General features: G+C 45.0%; 1 protein-coding gene and 2 long non-coding RNA genes across 8 annotated transcripts in view; 1 reads left to right on the top strand and 2 right to left on the bottom strand.

The window, feature by feature from the left end:
* The window catches only part of acbd4 (acyl-CoA binding domain containing 4), a 26,979-nt gene extending 22,019 nt beyond the window's left edge, over window positions 1-4,960 (top strand). For 3 of the 6 annotated variants that reach the window (XM_078937762.1, XM_078937763.1, XM_020702026.3), the window contains 4 exons: window positions 2,341-2,530; window positions 2,717-2,922; window positions 2,993-3,049; window positions 4,532-4,960. In XM_078937762.1, coding sequence (XP_078793888.1) covers window positions 2,341-2,530; window positions 2,717-2,922; window positions 2,993-3,049; window positions 4,532-4,660 — 582 coding nt within the window. In that variant the 3' untranslated portion in view covers window positions 4,661-4,960. Of the gene's footprint in view, window positions 1-2,340; window positions 2,531-2,716; window positions 2,923-2,992; window positions 3,050-4,483 lie in introns of all 6 variants that reach the window. The other 3 variants (XM_078937761.1, XM_011473526.3, XM_020702025.3) reach the window with 1 other exon arrangement.
* LOC144987935 (uncharacterized) lies at window positions 2,454-17,833 on the bottom strand. Its single transcript, XR_013651623.1, has 3 exons — window positions 17,705-17,833; window positions 4,962-5,064; window positions 2,454-2,579 (listed from the first exon to the last, which is right to left on the bottom strand). It is a non-coding gene; the product is annotated as an uncharacterized LOC144987935 (long non-coding RNA).
* On the bottom strand, window positions 14,068-14,564 carry LOC144987934 (uncharacterized). The gene is made up of 2 exons (XR_013651622.1): window positions 14,441-14,564; window positions 14,068-14,360 (listed from the first exon to the last, which is right to left on the bottom strand). It is a non-coding gene; the product is annotated as an uncharacterized LOC144987934 (long non-coding RNA).

Raw genomic sequence — 17,833 nt, 5'->3', positions numbered from 1 at the left:
ATTCATTCACTTCTCAAGGAGTGAATGAATAAGGCAAGGAGGGTGAAGTGTCTTGCCCAAGGACACAATGACATTTTGGCTGGTGGGAGCAGGGATCGAACCGCCAACCCTTCGATCATTGGACGACCCGCTCAACCACCTGAGCCACTGTCGCCCATTATCCTTAACGATTCCCATCCCTTGCAAATACTGAGAGCCAGGCCTTCTCAACCAACATCAGTCAGTGACCTCACCAATGCGCTTTTGAAATAATGGTTAAAAATTCCCTATGAACATACTTCTTAACCTTATGGATGGCCTTCTCAGAAGAGTTGAAGCTGTAATAGCTGCGAAAGATAGACTGACAACATATTGAACACTATGGGTTAGGAATGGGATGCCACTTCAGAGTCAAGGAAGGCAGGTGAGCTAATACTTTTGGTAAGATAGTGTAAAAAAATAGGATTATCAAGAACTTAAAAAAAAAAGGTATCGGAGCAAGAATAGTTATTCTGACAAATAAAATTCCTGAGTGATAGCTGTTTATTTCTCTATAGAAATCTATGGGATTTTGGCTTCTTTGAGCCAGCAGGTAATTCCTGTTTGGAATGCCAGGGTAAGGGGTCTCTCAGTCCATTTTTCTCATACAGTCAATGTGCTGTCTGCAACTCACATGACTGATCATCTTCATGTGTGAATTTGTACTGTCCTGAACAGTTTGTTGCCACCAATTACTCAAATAGTTAACATGTCTCTTCAATCTGGAATATATCCCAAGGCCTTAGAAACTGCAGTCATTAAACCCCTTCCTGAAGAAGAGCGGTCTTGATCCCACTGTACTGAATAATTACAGACCTATCTCTAATCTGCCATTTTTAGGAAAAGTCCTTGAAAAAGTTGTCTACCAACAGCTCACTGACTTTCTCTTATTAAACAATTCATTTGATGTTTTCCAGTCAGGTTTTAGACCCCATCATAGCACAGAAAGTGGTCTTATCAAGGTAACCAACGACATCCGCCTGAACACTGATGATGGCAAAGTTTCTGTCTTAATCCTGCTAGACCTGAGCACTGCCTTTGATACTGTTGATCATGGGATCCTTTTGCACAGACTCCAAGACTAGGTTGACATGTCTGGATCTGCCCTAAGTTGGCTCAAGTCTTATCTAGAAGACAGGAAATACTTTGTTGAAATTGGGAGTTGTGTCTCAGACTACATGGCCTTGACTTGTGGTGTGCCCCAGGGATTGATCCTGGGACCCCTTCTGTTCAACCTCTACATGCTGCCACTAGGGCAGTTAATACGCAGTAATAACATATCTTATCACAACTATGCAGATGATACTCAGATCTATGTGTCACTGACAACAGGTGAATATGGGTGGATTCACTCAGCCACTGCCTCCAACAGATCAGTGCGTGGATGCAGAACAACTTTTCCAGCTAAACTCAAACAAGACCGAAGTTATTATTTTTGGCCCACAGAAACAAAGAAAAAGTGTCAGCAGCTACCTTCATTCTCTGTCTCTTAAACCCTCAAATCAAGTCAGAAATTTAGGGGTAATCATGGACTCTGACCTGAACTTTAACAGCCATATCAAGTCAGTAACATCAGCGGCATTTTACCATCTGACAAACATTGCCAAAATCAAAAACATAATGTCAAAGCCAGACCTCGAGATACTTATTCATGCATTTGTCTCCAGTACGTTAGACTACTGTACCGGCCTGCTCACCGGCCTCTCCAAACGAGCTGTAAAACAGCTTCAGTACATCCAGAATGCTGCTGCTCGAGTCCTGACCAAAACCAGGAAGTATGATCACATTAGCCCTGTGCTCAGGTCTCTGCACTGGTTCCCTGTACTTCAAAGAATAGACTTCAAAGCAGCTCTGCTTGTGTACAAGTCTCTCCATGGCCGCGCACCAAAGTACATCTCTGACATGTTAGTGCCATATGAACCATCTCGTACTCTGAGGACCTCAGGGGCCGGCCTCCTGTTGATTCCCAGAGTCAGAACTAAACAAGGGGAATCAGCGGTTCAATATTCTGCAGCTAAAATCTGGAACAGCCTCCCTGAAGTCGTAAGACAGGCCTCTTCTGTGTTCATGTTCAAATCTAGACTTAAAACATTTCTGTTTAGCCGTGTATATGACTGAAAGGTCCTATCTGCACTTTTCTTTCCTTTCCTTCCTTTCTTTTTAAATCAATTTTCAAAATTTTTCTTTTCTTTTAAAGTAAATATTACGTTGATTATTTCTATGATGTATTGTGATTTTAATGCATTTTTCTGTTTTGTGAAGCACCTTGAATTACTTTGTTTACAAATTGTGCTATACAAATAAACTTGCCTTGCCTTTCAGGTTCTGCTCCTCCCAGCCAACAACCACACGTCTCCGCCTGTTCAGAACCAGCATTTGCATGGACTTGCACAGGGAAGACGTGTTGGAGCCGGTCAGGGTGGAGAGAGAGCTGAGGACAGGAAAGGCCCGGGTCTGTCTCGGAGGGGTCAGAACTCTGGCCAAGATGGTTCCCACTACGGCTGGAGAGAACGTGAGCTGCTGCTGCGTGATGCTTGTTCTGGTCCACACAGATCAGAATCCTGTGGTTCAGAACAATCATGAGCAAACCACAGATTTGTAGTACTTAGTCTCATAAAGTATCAAGAATGATTAAAGTCCAGAGCCTATCATTCAGTCTTGCAGCATGCGCTCTGAATTCATCCTGTCTTCTCTGCAGGGGATGTTTCTCAAGCAGCCATGAGGCGAGGAGGCTTAGGTGGTGGTGGAGGTGGGCAAGGTGGAGGTGATGGTTTTGAGGGTGGAACAGAAAGGCAGGACACCCACCTGCAGCTGCAGATCACACTTGCTCTGCAAAGGCTCAGGCAGGACATGAGGAGTGTGATGGAGCGGCTGGAGGCAGTGGAGAAGCTCGCCACCTCACAGGTGGGGGCTGTAATTTATGAAGGTGGGGTGGGGGTGGTGCTGGTTGACTGACTGCTCTTTTTCTGTGCAGGCACAGGGTGCTAAGTGGAGGACATGTGTTCAGTGTGCCACAGCTGCTCTTCAGCAGGTAAGTTCTGTCTTCTGTGGGTTTCTTCTTGAGTTTGGACCTGCATGTAAAATAACCGCCACTTTAGGTCTCCTCATTTGGAAAAGCCAGAAACCACATGGGTCTCAGTTAATTCATCCAATTCAAACAAACTTTATTGGTCCTTGAGGGGAAGTCATAAGTCCTCTTGTCAGATTCTTCCTCGTAGTATCTCCTAAAGCAGACTTAAAGAAGCCTCTGACTGAAGACACTGTTGTTGAGTTTCTGCTATGAAGAAGATGCTCTAAGCTTTTCATCATCTTGTAAAAAAATTTGTTTGAACTATCAGCTTCAGAGGCTCTAGAGAAGAACCAAAACAAAGTAGCCCTCTTTATCAGTTTTGCTTTTTGGGTCTCTGATGCTCCTGCAGTAACATGTGATGTTAGATCTGATCAAATTCTCCACATAAGACTTATAGAAGATATGGAACATCTAACTGCGAATGCTGAAGGACATAATGCCATGATCACGTGCACCCATATGGGTGCTACAGGTTTTTGGGTCATCTTTTGCAGCTGCAGCCCCTCCTCTCTACAGTCCTCTATGGGTCTGGACTACAGAAAACATGGACCTATTTATATACAAAGGGGTTTTACAAGGGAGGTTTTGATCATGCCAATGAGATAGGGGTCTCAGAAATGCATGTATCAAACCTGTTATGCATGGTGATATAGGGTTAACAAAAGGTGTCTGTAATATTCCACTGCACTTCTGGAGGTTTTTAGAAAAGTCTGACTCTAGGTTACATTTTGGAGTTACCGTATTTTCCGGACTATAAGTCGCTCCGAAGTATAAGTCGCACCAGCCCAAAAATGCATTATAAAGTAGAAAAAAACACAGATAAGTCGCACTGGACTATAAGTCGCATTTTGACAGGAAATTTATTTGACAAAATCTGAGACCAAGAACTAATAACTTGCACAACCTCATATGACACAATCATAGCAGACTGTTTATCTCATAATTTCATAGTAATTCTTTCTCATACTTATTTATTCCTTTCATGAAGCATCATTGGCCAACCAATACTCTGTTTTCATCCTGTATTTGTAGAAACAGTTGTCATTTTTATTGCATTCCTGAATCTATGAAATTATTGGAAAATAGAATATTATGTTGTTAGCCTTCAAGATCTTACTGTAAAAAAAGTTTGCTGATTCTCTGAGTCACTTAACATACTCTTAACACTTAACATACCTCATACATCAAATTGACCCAGGAACATCATCTCTGTTCCTCACAAATGAACATAACAGGAGGGTTAACAATGTGTTTATTTCAATTTATTTCTAATATAAGTCGCTGCCGAGTATAAGTCGCACCTCTTGCCAAACTATGAAAAAAAGGGCGACCTATAGTCCGGAAAATACGGTATTTTGGATTCAATTTTTCTTTTCTGGTGTGGATCGCCTGCAGACGCCGACCTGTGACCTGCTCATAGGCTGTGTCCTGTCGTTCTCTCAGGAGGAGTCTTGGTGGCCATTGGATATGTCCCCTCACACCGTGCTGCTCTTCCTGCTGTGGCCGTTTGTCGCTCAGGGTCTGGTTCTCCTGCTGAAAAAAGCTCACCAGAGGAGCCGCACATTGTCATGAGATGAACAGAAGCTCTGAAGAAGCTCCACATCTCTGCTGTTCTATGGAAGGACACCCCAATGTGGTTTTCAGAATCCATGGCAGCACAGAACTGAACCCCAATCGGGTCTTGACACCTGAAGATGGACCTCCTTGGTCTGATATGACATTTGATTTGTCTTCATGTCTTGTTTGAGTGAATGAATGACTGGGAATATGATTGTATGATAATGTTTGCTTTTGGAAATCCTCTAAGTTGCAGAAAGCCCCAGCAGGTGACAGCCCTTTCCCTGTAGAATGGGGTAATAAAGGATCTCCTTACTGTTTGGAGTGGACTTTGGTTCTCTCCTCACACAGATAACACATAGTTCTCATGCTGCTGTTGGGAAGTTGTTTCTCTTTTCATGGATTTGACCTTCAGCCTCCTGCAAAAAAGATTTCGACACAAACACTTTTTGCATGTGTGATTATTTTGCCCTATATAGTTTATTATGTACATCATTCCAACATTACTCCCTCCTGTTTATCGCATATTTGCTCAAATTCTCATAACTTTTAGTCAGACACTTCACAAAGATTTTCAGCTGTAAGATAATTTTAATGAACACAAATACTTTACCGTATTTTCACGACCATAGGGCACACCGGGTTATAGGGCGCGGTCTCAGTCACGGGGGAAATTTTCACGTAACAAACAGTCAGCGTTGCGCCGCCGCACCACCGCTGGAGTAAAGATTCGGCGATATATATATATATATATATGCTGATCTTTCCGATGGATTGAATAAAGCATCAGTTCAGAGAGAAAGTTCACCTCTTACCACTTGTTTTTTGTCCAAATGACTAAGCAAAAGGTTGTTTTAAAGAAGCCGGTACAGTGATACAAAACATCTAAGCTAGGTGACCGGAACTTCTAGTTTCACCGTGCAGCTATCACTGTGGTTTATTACTTTTTAAGGTACACCCAGCAGACAATCAGAATCGAGTATTCACCCGGACCATGGTATAACGCCCCGTTGGGACCCTCGGAGCTTCCAGAGTGGGTTAACCCTTGTGCTATCTTAGACGACCACACCCTTACATTAACATCTTCTCCCTTCCATGACAAAGGTGGATAAAGGTGGAAAGATTTCATGTAATCCATGGACACCAGTGAAGATCACAAATCATTGAAGAAAAAAGGTTCAGAGCACTGTCTAGTGGGATTTAGATGACCCAACTCCCAATGTTAAAGTGCCTAGGATAGCACAAGGGTTAATAAAAGAACCAGTCTCTGTTCTTTAGAGGAAGCCTTTTTTTTTTGTTACCGTTCTCCCTAACTGGGTAACACAAACTGAATGGGCGCTCAGACTCACTTGCTGTCAGCGCCTGACCAGCCTTCTTATTCTTCACGCGGGGTGCGGGAGCTGAGAGCAGGCACACATTGGCTGGCGCTCAGCACCTGACCCCCCTCCTTGTTCTTCACGCGGGTGCGCTGGATGCCAGAGCTCTGCTTTCCTCCTTCCTACACATGCGCTAGTGAAGAGACGGCTTAAGCACACACACAAACACTCAGTGTGTTTAAAAAAGGCAGTAAGAGCAAATCTGAGTTATTTTTGATTTATTTTTTATCAAATAAATCAAATAATATTGACTGTTATGCCGCAAACGGGGGGGAACAAACGAGTCATCTGCCCAACCCCCCCTTTCTAAACCTGTTAAAGGTTGTGTCATATGCAGGGCACAGATAGCTTTCTATGGCAGCCAGTTAAATGGCAGTGTCTCACCCAATGAGTTATATCACTAGAGGAGACAGGCCCGCTTTAGAAGCCTGGCCGACGGTGGCGGAGCGCGACGCCATCTTGGTGAGGTCGACGACGCCCACTTGACATTGATTTCCATTGATTTTAGTGGTGTCTAAGTAGCTTTTATAAACTGTATATATTTTTAGATTTAAATATATTTATACATATATATAAATATATTATATTTTATGTATATAATATATATATACATACATCATTTGTTGTTGTTAAAGAAGAGAAACAGTCAGCCTTAAAAGCTCAAACTTGAATGAAAATGCATTGTTGCAGGGCTTCTTACAAATAAAAAAATTATTAGAAAGAATTTTTAAAATTAATTTCTAAACATATAGAAATTTTAGACCTCTTCTACATGCAATTTAAATTATTTAGAAAAACCCAACAATAAGTCAATAATAATAATAATAATATTAATAAATCAATCGTAAGTCAATACAAACAATAAATAATAAGTCAATAAATAATAAAAAAAATTTTTTATTATTATTATTATTATTAACAATAATAATAATAATAATAATAATAATAATAATAATAATAATAATAATCAAAAGAAGTCCAAAAGTGAACAATAGATTTACCCTAAAAAAACAATCTGGCCTCTTATCAAAATCTGTTTCCACAAATGTTTTGAACAGCCAGAATGTATTTCTAGTTGGTACCACAGTGATCCATCTGGGTTAACTCTTTTGATAGCCAAGATCCACTTTTTCCTGAAGTCTGAGTCCATTGGAAACCTGACTCAGTCACTGAGTCAGAAATGTATAAATCTGTATAAATAGCCTAGTATGCTGTATACAGGTTTAGCAAAATAAAATGTACATTTATATTGACAGCAAAATAAATGTACATCATGCAGCATGTTGATAACAGCCCTGCAGCATCATGCATGTCAACATGTGTTCTATTAATGAAGCCCCTGCAGCCTTAAAAGAAAAAAATTAAAATACTTACCTGTGAAATGATATACCTTCCTCCTTCATGGACTCATTTTTCTGATTTTGGCAGTTGAAACCCGCACGATGAACTGGCATTATGCAAAAAATGTGTTCACATGCATTCACTGCAGCAGTAACTTGACCTCACCAAGATGGCGGTGCTCTCCTCCCATGAGGAACCACGTGATGTCTCCTCTAGTGATATAACTCATTGGTCTCACCACTACCGCGCTAAGGGTGATGCTTTAGCAGGCCCATACTTCTCTCTCCCTTTCTCACGCCACCTTATTCAACAAACGTTTACATCGGTCACACTTTCGGTCGGAGTAAATCATTTGGGCATGCGCAGTAGTGTTGAAAATACCGTAAGCGTAAATGTATGCCGTTGTAAACAAACTGCTGCCACATACATTTTATGCAGCAGCCCGGTACTATACGAGACAATCTTCCAAACGTGCTTTTATTAAGGTTATAAATATTATGAAGCGCCTGTTCGCTCATCGTTTTATTTTTAATCCGTGTGGTCAGTGCTTTTTTGTGGAAGAACAGAGCTGGAAGAAGCCAGTGTTAGGAGAGGCTAGCAAGCGCTCACAACATTAACCTTTTGATGGACACAAAATCCAGGACCATGCGGGAAACGCTGCAATCTGCATAAGTGAGTCAACAGAAACTGCAACAACATTTACCAGAAGGGCAAGATTTATCAGGGCACAAATGCCCGCCACATTTTTCAGGTAATGCGCTACGAAGGATGTCACTCCCACAGTACCACCAGGTGTGAGCTCGGCTTTATATCTATGGGGTGGTAACTTTGTCGTCTAATGAGTACTGACTGGCATTGATGGGACCCCTCAGACTTGTTTCATGTTAAAACAAAGCAAGTAATATTGTTTGGAGTAACATCTGTGCTAAACACAGGTTTTTCTTTTTGTGATTTAACTGGTGGTAACACCATATCCCAGTGTGAGCATTCAATTTTTACTTGTGGCTTAGTCATCATTCCAAGCATGCACATGCTATGTAACTCATGGGTGAAGAAACTATTTTGAGTAAAGGCCTGGGACCCATGCATGCAATGCAATCAGACTTCATGAGCCTCCCAGCCTGTTCTGCTAAGAGAAACCAATTATTTACTTGTGTCGTTACTCCATTTACGACGGTTAATTTCATACCAGCAGTTACTTGCCGTATGTTAAGGTTTTTCACTTTGTGTCAATAGACTCATAGTTTCCAAAGCGTGTGGACGTTTTTTTGGTAGGGGCTTCAGTGCCTCATTGAATGCTTTAATCCATGTGCTATCCTATGCACTTTAACATTGGAAGTTGGGTCATCTAGACCCACTAGACAGTGCCCTGAACCTTTTTACTTCAATGATTTGTGAACCTTACTGGTGTCCATGGATTACATGAAATCTTTCCACCTTTGTCATGGTAGGGAGAACATGTCTATGTAAGGGTTGAGTCATCTAAGATAGCACAAGGGTTAAAATGCTATAAGATAGGAATCATAATCACAATTGTCATGGCTAACAAAAAGGCTTAGGTTTCCCCGGAAAAAGCAAGGTCAGTAATTGAAATTTTTTTTTTTTTAAACTTGTTCCATGTTGTCTCTGCTCATTTCAAGTCTGTAAGTCCTTCCAGGTCTCTTCATGAGTTCTGCAGGGACCTTATGTGGTTCACTGGTTTGCGACGTCGGTGTCATGATTCGAACGAGAGTTCAGGAATGACCCAGATGCTGGAACCCGGAAAGAGACTTGACACAACGGTAAGTATAAAGTGGTTTAATCTGAACGTGAGCTTGACAGGGCTTCCTTCCACAGGCAGAGAGAGCGAGAGCAGGCTGGTGGAAATCTTGAGCGGGAATCTCCTCGAGGGTGAACCGCGGCGAGAGCGAGGTTTGAATCCGGACGAGACGAGGCGCAGGCTGGAGGTTACTTGAGATGGCGTGGGCGAAGCTTGAAGCAAGGCGAGGCGAGGCGGCTGGCTGGAGGTTTCAGGGTTGACGTGACTGCAACGTGGGAGGACTGCGACCAGGTGAGGATCCAGAAGGTTAATGTCCTGAAGCAGAGCGAAGACAATAACATGAGCTTGGTTCTATGAAACTGAGACAACAAACATGAGCTGACCAGACTATGCACCATAGGAGGAACAACGAACTGGCACCGGCTGATGATCCAGGAGGAGCTTATGAAGGAAGGAGTAGATGAGGTGAGTGGATCCAGCTGGTCGCGTGCAACACAGGAAGGAGGGGGGAGGAGGGAGTAGCTGCCAGGCCATGACAGTACCCCCCCCTCAACGACCGCCACCAGGCGGTCCAGGGCGACGATCAGGATGGGCAGCATAGAAGTCGTCGATGAGGGTATGGTCCAGGATGAGCGAACGCGAGATCCACGAGCGTTCCTCTGGACCATACCCCTCCCAATCCACCAAGAACTGGACCCCGCGACCCCGACGCCGAACGTCCAAGATCTTGGAGACAGTGAAGGCGGGGGCCCCATCGATGGTACGGGCGGGCGGCGGGGAAGTGGCCGGCGGGCACAAAGGGCTCTCGGAAACAGGCTTGATCTGAGACACATGGAATGTGGGGTGTATTTGCAGAGCCGCCGGCAGACGAAGTCGAACACAGGTCGGATTGATGACCCGGTCGATCGTATAAGGCCCAATGAACTTGGGCGACAGCTTGCGAGAGGACGCCTGGAGAGGGACATTACGGGAGGACAGCCACACCTTTTGACCTGGTTGGTATTCGGGACTCACCCCCCTGTGACGGTTGGCAATCTGGCGGTTATTCTCAGCGGTGCGGACGAGAGCGGCCTTGGTCTGCAGCCAGATCTCCTGACAGCGCTGCAGATGGAGCTGGATAGAGGGAACCGCCAGATCCAATTCCTGGGAAGGAAACAAGGGGGGTGAGTAGCCCAGCGAGGCTTCAAAAGGTGACCGTCCCGTGGCTGTAGAGGTGTGGGAATTATGGGCATATTCTGCCCAAATCAGATACTTGGACCAGTCAGCATGGTTCTGAGCTGCCAAGCATCTGAGGGCGGCCTCTAGCTCTTGGTTCGCCCGCTCCGCTTGACCGTTAGCCTGAGGATGGTACCCAGAAGTCAAACTGACCGTGGCCCCCAGGGCGGAGCAGAATGCTTTCCAAACTTGGGATGTAAACTGGGGGCCACGATCTGACACGATGTCACAAGGGATCCCATGATGTCGGAAGACGTGGTTGACGAGGGTGTCGGCGGTCTCCGTGGCTGTGGGGAGTTGAGGGAGTGGAATAAACTGGGCAGCTTTGGAGAATCTGTCTATGACGGTTAGTATGACAGTATGGCCCTGTGAAGGTGGAAGTCCCGTGATAAAGTCCACCGCTATGTGGGACCAGGGACGGCTAGGGACTGGCAGGGGTTGCAGAAGTCCCAAGGGAGGTCTGTTGGAGGTCTTGGAACGGGCACACGTGCTGCAGGCCGCAATGTACTCTTTAACATCGCGTTCCAAGGTAGGCCAAAAAAAACGACGCTTGAGCAGACGAATGGTGCGATAAACCCCTCCGTGGCAGGCGATACGTGAGGTATGAGCCCAGGCGAGGACGTCGGACCTGAGGGAGTCTGGAACATAGAGAGTGCCCGGAGGGCTGGTGACACCGGCGGGGATCTCACTCTGAGCCTGCTGCACCTTGTTTTCGATCTCCCAAGTGAGATTTCCTATGAAACATGACGTTGGCAGAATGGTAGAGTCAGTGCGGGTTTCTGTGGTGGAGTATTTGCGAGACAAGGCATCCGGCTTGACGTTACGGCTGCCCGGACGGTAAGAGATGACAAAGTTGAAACGGTCGAAAAATAAACACCATCTGGCCTGGCGTGAGTTAAGCCGTTTAGCACTGCGTAGGTAAGCCAAGTTCTTGTGGTCGGTCCAGATGATGAATTGTTGTTCCGCCCCCTCCAGCCAGTGGCGCCACTCTTCCAGCGCGAGCTTGATCGCCAGTAATTCGCGATTGCCCACATCGTAATTTTGCTCGGTGGGGCTCAATTTGCGCGAAAAGAAAGCACATGGTTTGAGCTTTCCTGAACTGTCCTCGCGCTGGGATAACACAGCCCCCACTCCAGAGTCCGAGGCATCGACTTCCACTATGAATTGTCTGGACACATCGGGTTGAATGAGAATGGGTGCGGACACGAACAGGGTCTTGAGCCGCTTGAAAGCGGCATCAGCGGCAGAGTCCCAGACGAAGGGGCGATTGGTGGAAGTAAGCTGTGTGAGGGGAGCAGCAATAGAACTATAGTCCCGAATGAAACGACGGTAGAAATTTGAGAACCCTAGGAACTGTTGAAGTTTTTTACGTGATTGAGGTGTCTCCCACTGCACGACGGCCTCGATTTTGGCGGGGTCGGGGCGAATATTACCAGCCTCAATGATATAACCCAAGAAGGGGACAGAGGAAACATGAAAGGCACACTTCTCTGCCTTGACGAATAACTGATTAGCGAGAAGACGTTCTAGGACAAGCCGGACGTGGTGTTCGTGTTGAGTCTCGTCGGCTGAAAAGACCAGAATATCGTCGAGATACACGAATACAAATCGGTTCAGAAAATCCCTAAGAACGTCATTCACCAAACGCTGGAACACCGCAGGAGCGTTGGTGAGGCCAAAAGGCATAACGAGGTATTCAAAGTGGCCCAACGGGGTGTTGAACGCTGTTTTCCACTCATCACCTTCGCGCATGCGTACCAGGTGATAAGCATTCCTGAGATCAAGCTTGGTGAAAAACTTAGCTTGCTGAACAGAATTGAAAACCGACTCTAGTAACGGTAGAGAGTACTTATCTTTAACTGTGATCTGGTTCAATTCTCTAAAGTCAATACAAGGACGCAACGTTTTATCCTTCTTCTCCACAAAGAAGAAACCAGCAGCGACCGGTGAAGAAGAAGGACGGATGTGACCAAGGGATAGCGCCTCCTGAATATAAGCCTCCATGGAGCTCTTCTCCGGACCAGAAAGATTGTACAATTTGCTCTTAGGGAGAGGAGCTCCATTAAGCAATTCGATGGCGCAATCGTAAGGACGATGTGGAGGTAAGGCACTAGCCCTGGATTTGCAGAAAACGGAACGAAGGTCATGGTAACAGGAAGGTATGTTCGAAAGATCGATTTCCTTACTAGACCCTGGGTCTGGTAACTTGGTGTGGGGTACAGCAGACTGCAGGCAATTAGCCATACAGAAGGTGCTCCAGTTGGTGACGCGGGAGGATCCCCAATCTAAACAAGGGTTGTGCTTTTGGAGCCAAGAAAACCCGAAAATTAGGGGTGTCTGAGGACATTGGGTGATGAAAAAGTGATGGTACTCCCGATGGTTACCGGAGGTGATAACGAGAACCGGACCGGTGCGTCTGGTGATGCGTGACAGTTGTTTACCCCCCAACCCGGCTGCATTAACAGCGTTATCGAGAACTTCGACAGGGAGAGAGAGTTCTTGAACGAGACTAAGATCCATTAAACTGTGTTCGGCCCCTGAGTCAATAAGTGCTTTAGTTTCCAATATTTTGCTTTGGTTGCAGATTTTGACAGGAACATACAGAAACTTGGGAACATGAGAAGTTTCTGGCATACCCCCCCGTGGCCTGTCATTTAACGGGGGGTTCGGGGGTTTAAACGAACCGCGCACTGTGAGACCTGATGACCCGCCTGCCCACAGTAAAAACATAATCCCTCATCCCGACGTTTCTTTCTCTCTTCGAAAGAGAGCTTGGAGTGACCAATTTGCATGGGTTCATCGAGTCTAACCGAAGGTGAAGCAGGGTTAGCAGGAGCTACCAGAGGTAAGGGGCGAACAGGATTGACATGAGTCGACGGCGGCTTACTTTTCTGCTCCGTTTGGCGTTCCCGGAGGCGGAGGTCCGACCTTAGAGCGGCCGTGACGAGCTCCTCAAAAGTGTCCGTTTCAGGCTGGGTACAAAGGTGATCTTTAATGCGTTCATTCAAAGACTGGTAAAAAATTCCCTTGAGCGCGGGATCCGGCCATCCGGCCTCGACAGCAAGAATTCGAAAGTCTATGAGGTGTTCGCTTACCGGACGGTTGCCTTGTTTGAGACTTAGCAACCGCCGGGTGGCTTCTTCCTGCTTTCGGGGTTGGTCGAAGACGAGGCGGAATTCTCCCAGGAAGCGATCGAATGGAAGATGCGTGATGGGATGAGCGGCTAGGAATGCTTGAGCCCATTGCAGCGCCTTACTGCGGAGAGAATTTACAATGAGAGAAATGCGAGCGTGGTCGGCTTGATAATACCTGGGGGCTTGTTGGAAAATCAGGTCACACTGTAGTAGGAACCCTCCACAGGCAGAAACATCCCCGAAAAAGGGTTCCGGCTGTAGACGGACGTTTTCCGGGGAAAACTGGGAAGCGGAAGTGGCACTGTTGCCGGAAGAAGTGGAAGCGGCACCGGAGGCGAGGTTAGTGGTTTGCCCGGTCAGTTCCATTAGCGATTGCGTTATGCCGTCGAGACGGCGAAATAGTTCCTGCTGGGCTGAGGACATTTGCGTCAAAGCGTCAGCTTGGCGATTCAACAAGTTACCTTGGAAGGCAATGGCGTGACGAAGTCCCTCCGGGTCAGCTGGGTCAGGTGTTTGGCCAGTTCGTTCTGTCATGATTCGAACGAGAGTTCAGGAATGACCCAGATGCTGGAACCCGGAAAGAGACTTGACACAACGGTAAGTATAAAGTGGTTTAATCTGAACGTGAGCTTGACAGGGCTTCCTTCCACAGGCAGAGAGAGCGAGAGCAGGCTGGTGGAAATCTTGAGCGGGAATCTCCTCGAGGGTGAACCGCGGCGAGAGCGAGGTTTGAATCCGGACGAGACGAGGCGCAGGCTGGAGGTTACTTGAGATGGCGTGGGCGAAGCTTGAAGCAAGGCGAGGCGAGGCGGCTGGCTGGAGGTTTCAGGGTTGACGTGACTGCAACGTGGGAGGACTGCGACCAGGTGAGGATCCAGAAGGTTAATGTCCTGAAGCAGAGCGAAGACAATAACATGAGCTTGGTTCTATGAAACTGAGACAACAAACATGAGCTGACCAGACTATGCACCATAGGAGGAACAACGAACTGGCACCGGCTGATGATCCAGGAGGAGCTTATGAAGGAAGGAGTAGATGAGGTGAGTGGATCCAGCTGGTCGCGTGCAACACAGGAAGGAGGGGGGAGGAGGGAGTAGCTGCCAGGCCATGACAGTCGGGGACTCTATCCCTCTTTGTAGCCGGACTTAAGCCTTGTCTGCAGCAGTGGGTGACCCTTCAGGAAACTTACAGAGTTTACAATGAGACAGGTGGATCCAGCTAGGTCAATTAGCTATTTTTACTGCTGTTGGTGTGGTCAGTAGCACTTGATAGGAGCCTTTGGGATGAAACCAGATCTTCAGCTTAATAATTTTTACCAGTATGTAATCTCTTACTTGAATAAGTTTGTCCTTCTGCAATGCAACAAGGAAGTCTGACATGTGGTTACTTTTTGGATTTCTTTGTTTTGTAACATTTTAGTTATGTATTCTACTAATTACAGTAGGGTTAGCGAACATAAATAAGCAATAAAGTCAACCATACGCATTTAATAAACACAGCTTTACTAGGTCTAAACATCTAGTCCAGGGGTCGGGAACCTATGGCTCGCGAGCCATATATGGCTCTTTTGATGGTCACATGTGGCTCGCAGACAAATCTTTAATTATAGTTTTTTTTTTTCATTAGACCAGTCCTTCTCGGGCGCGATGCGATGCCAGAGGCGCGCAGTAGTAGCAGTGCTTAGAGAGAGAAATCTGCGCCAGCGCTATCAGTTACTATTATCTATTATTTCACAGAGTTTGTACCAGCTGGATACCTGTGAATTGACGTGCCTAAAACTACGCGCTCCCGTCTCTGAGAAAGAGCGCGCAGATGCGGGGACGGGATGTGTGAGGAAGAAAGCAGAGGGTGGGGCTGAGGTGTTGTGGGGACCGGCAGCAGGTGAATCGCGCAGGGATTGTAAAAACGTAAAACCCGCTGCCCGTCACTCACTGCAGCGTGTGAGTGTGTGTTTGGCTCCGCGTCTGCATGTGATCAGTCTGTCTCACATCTAAAAAACATTCAGACCTACGATCACGTTTAAAGTCTCAACGCCTGCATGAAGCAGAAACTCACCACGTATCAACCAGACTAGACCATCAGCAAAACTACCACGAGAAATACTCATCATTTATTAGCAACAGAATAACAATGTTATTAAAAAGAATCCACAGACTTATTGTACTTTAAAAATGTTGAAATTAAATCAAATGCACACATTCATTTGTATATTTAGTTTTAAACAAATTGTCGCGGACTGAGTTGGATGGCTGTTGGGCCGCGTTAAAAGTTCTGGAGTTCATTGAACGCGTCAAGCAGAGATCTGATTGGCCCTCAGTTCTGTCGCTCAGCCTGTTGTTAGGTAGTTTGGACCAATGGGGTTCAGCTATGGGCCGAATAAGGGAAATGGGAGGGGCTGCAGCGGGAGCAGGTGAATATAAAGTTGGGAGAAGCGCTCTCGTCTCGGCGGGAGAGATTCAGGAGTTGCTGAATTAATTGAACGGCGTTTGTTGCGGTCTGCAGTAATCGGAATAAAGAACTTTAAAAGAGGTTAAGTCTCCGTGCCTCAGTGTGGGGAAGGGACACTACATTATTGTATGGCTCTTTCGAAATTACATTTCAAAATATGTGGCATTTATGGCTCTCTTGGCCAAAAAGGTTCCCGACCCCTGATCTAGTCTATTGTTGTCTGAAACTAAATCAGGGTCAGGCAGGAGTCGATAAGTTCATAAGTATCATCAGAGAAGAGACAGGATGGTCAAAATCCAGGCGAGGGTCGGGGCAGGGGGCAGACAGTAAGAGTCAGGGTCAGAAGACCATGTCCAGGTACACCACTCAGTAATGAAGGCAGAGTGGCACAAACAATACTTCACATTGAGCTCTGCTTTAGTATGCTGTGGTATTTTGAGTGAATGAGAGTCAGGTGTGCAGCATCCTGGAAGTAAGGCTAGAACTCTGGAGACAGTTCCCTCTAGTGACCAGAGGGGGAGACAGAGTACTGACTTCCAACATAAATTAGTCTGGCATCTTTCCCAGGTTTAGGAATCAGGATGATGACACCCTGCTTTATGGTAGTTGGAAGGATGTTTAATACAGATATTTCCTTTATAACTAACAAAAACTGCTCTTTCAGGTGTATCCAAAAGTATCTGTAAAAGTTAATGGTAAGCCCATCAGATGCTGGAGATTTACCTAAAGCTAAACTTCTCATGGCTTTTTCTGCTTCTTCATAGTAATTTTTGCTTCACATAGTTTTTCAAAGTTTTCCTCCACTTTTGGAGCCAAATCCTTTTACATTTGGCTTTAGAGATGTACATGTTATCCAGTGAGGTTTGCAGGAGTGCAAGTCTCTGTTTCTCACCTTTACTTAACAGGATTATAATGATGGTTTTAAAATGTTGAAGGAAATCTGTCAAGATATTCATGTTACGTCAAATTGAAGCCACCTCCAATTACAAGATTACTGTTAGGATATCTTTGGTTTAGTTCTCTAACAGAGTTTGTGAAGTCTATAAACATGATTTTGTTTTGTGTTGCAGAGTTGTATCCATATAAATTCCCCAGAATAACAAACTTATCATCTTTATTAAAAACACAAATTAACCAGTAAACCGGAACCGTTTCTCCTTGTAACTGGAAGCTTGCAGAAAAATTATTTAGTATTATAGCGACCCCTGCTGATTGGTTGGTGCCATGAGAAAAGGAGATTTCGTCTCTCCACTGATTAGTCCAAAGGTTTTGGTCGTTTTCATTGGATTGAGTTTCTTGAAGACAACAACTTTTTTGTTTTTGCAAAAAAAAAATGTAATTTTCTTTTAACAGAGTCCCTACCTCTAGTATTTAGTTAAACAAATGACTACACAGAGCTTAAAGACATAAAAAAACAAAGAAAAGAGAAAATTTAAGATTAAAGAAGCTGGTGTTTTAAATAAAAGATTAGCCACACCCCCAACTATTTTCTAAATATAAAACACAGAATTTAACATTAAATGGTGAATTTCACTGAAATGTTTATCTGGAAAACAATATAAATTGCCATGAGATAAATTGTTCAAACACCATAATGAAGACCTCTCACATCTTGGAAAAAATATCTTTTTGTAAGTAAAGGTAAATATTTAACTTAGATTTGCTGTAATATGTAAACAACGTGAATTAAATCAAATAAACCAGCAAACTTTAGAATAAATATAATAAAATGACATATATAAATGAAAAACTTTGAACTATCAATGACATAAAATAAATAATTCACCTTCTTGTAAATATCTCACTCCACAGTGACCCTAGTCCCGTTGGTGTATCCCGTATGTCCCCTGTAGTAGACGTTCCTCCCTTCTGCCCGGGCTTCATCTTCGGCCAGACAGGTCTCATTACCTTTTTC

This window comes from Oryzias latipes, chromosome 19 (genome assembly GCF_053564925.1).
Source record: "Oryzias latipes strain Hd-rR chromosome 19, Olatipes_Hd-rR_3.1".
NCBI classification, from domain to species: domain Eukaryota; kingdom Metazoa; phylum Chordata; class Actinopteri; order Beloniformes; family Adrianichthyidae; genus Oryzias; species Oryzias latipes.
Note: the sequence above shows the minus strand (reverse complement) of the source record. Positions and strands in the feature narration are given on the sequence as shown.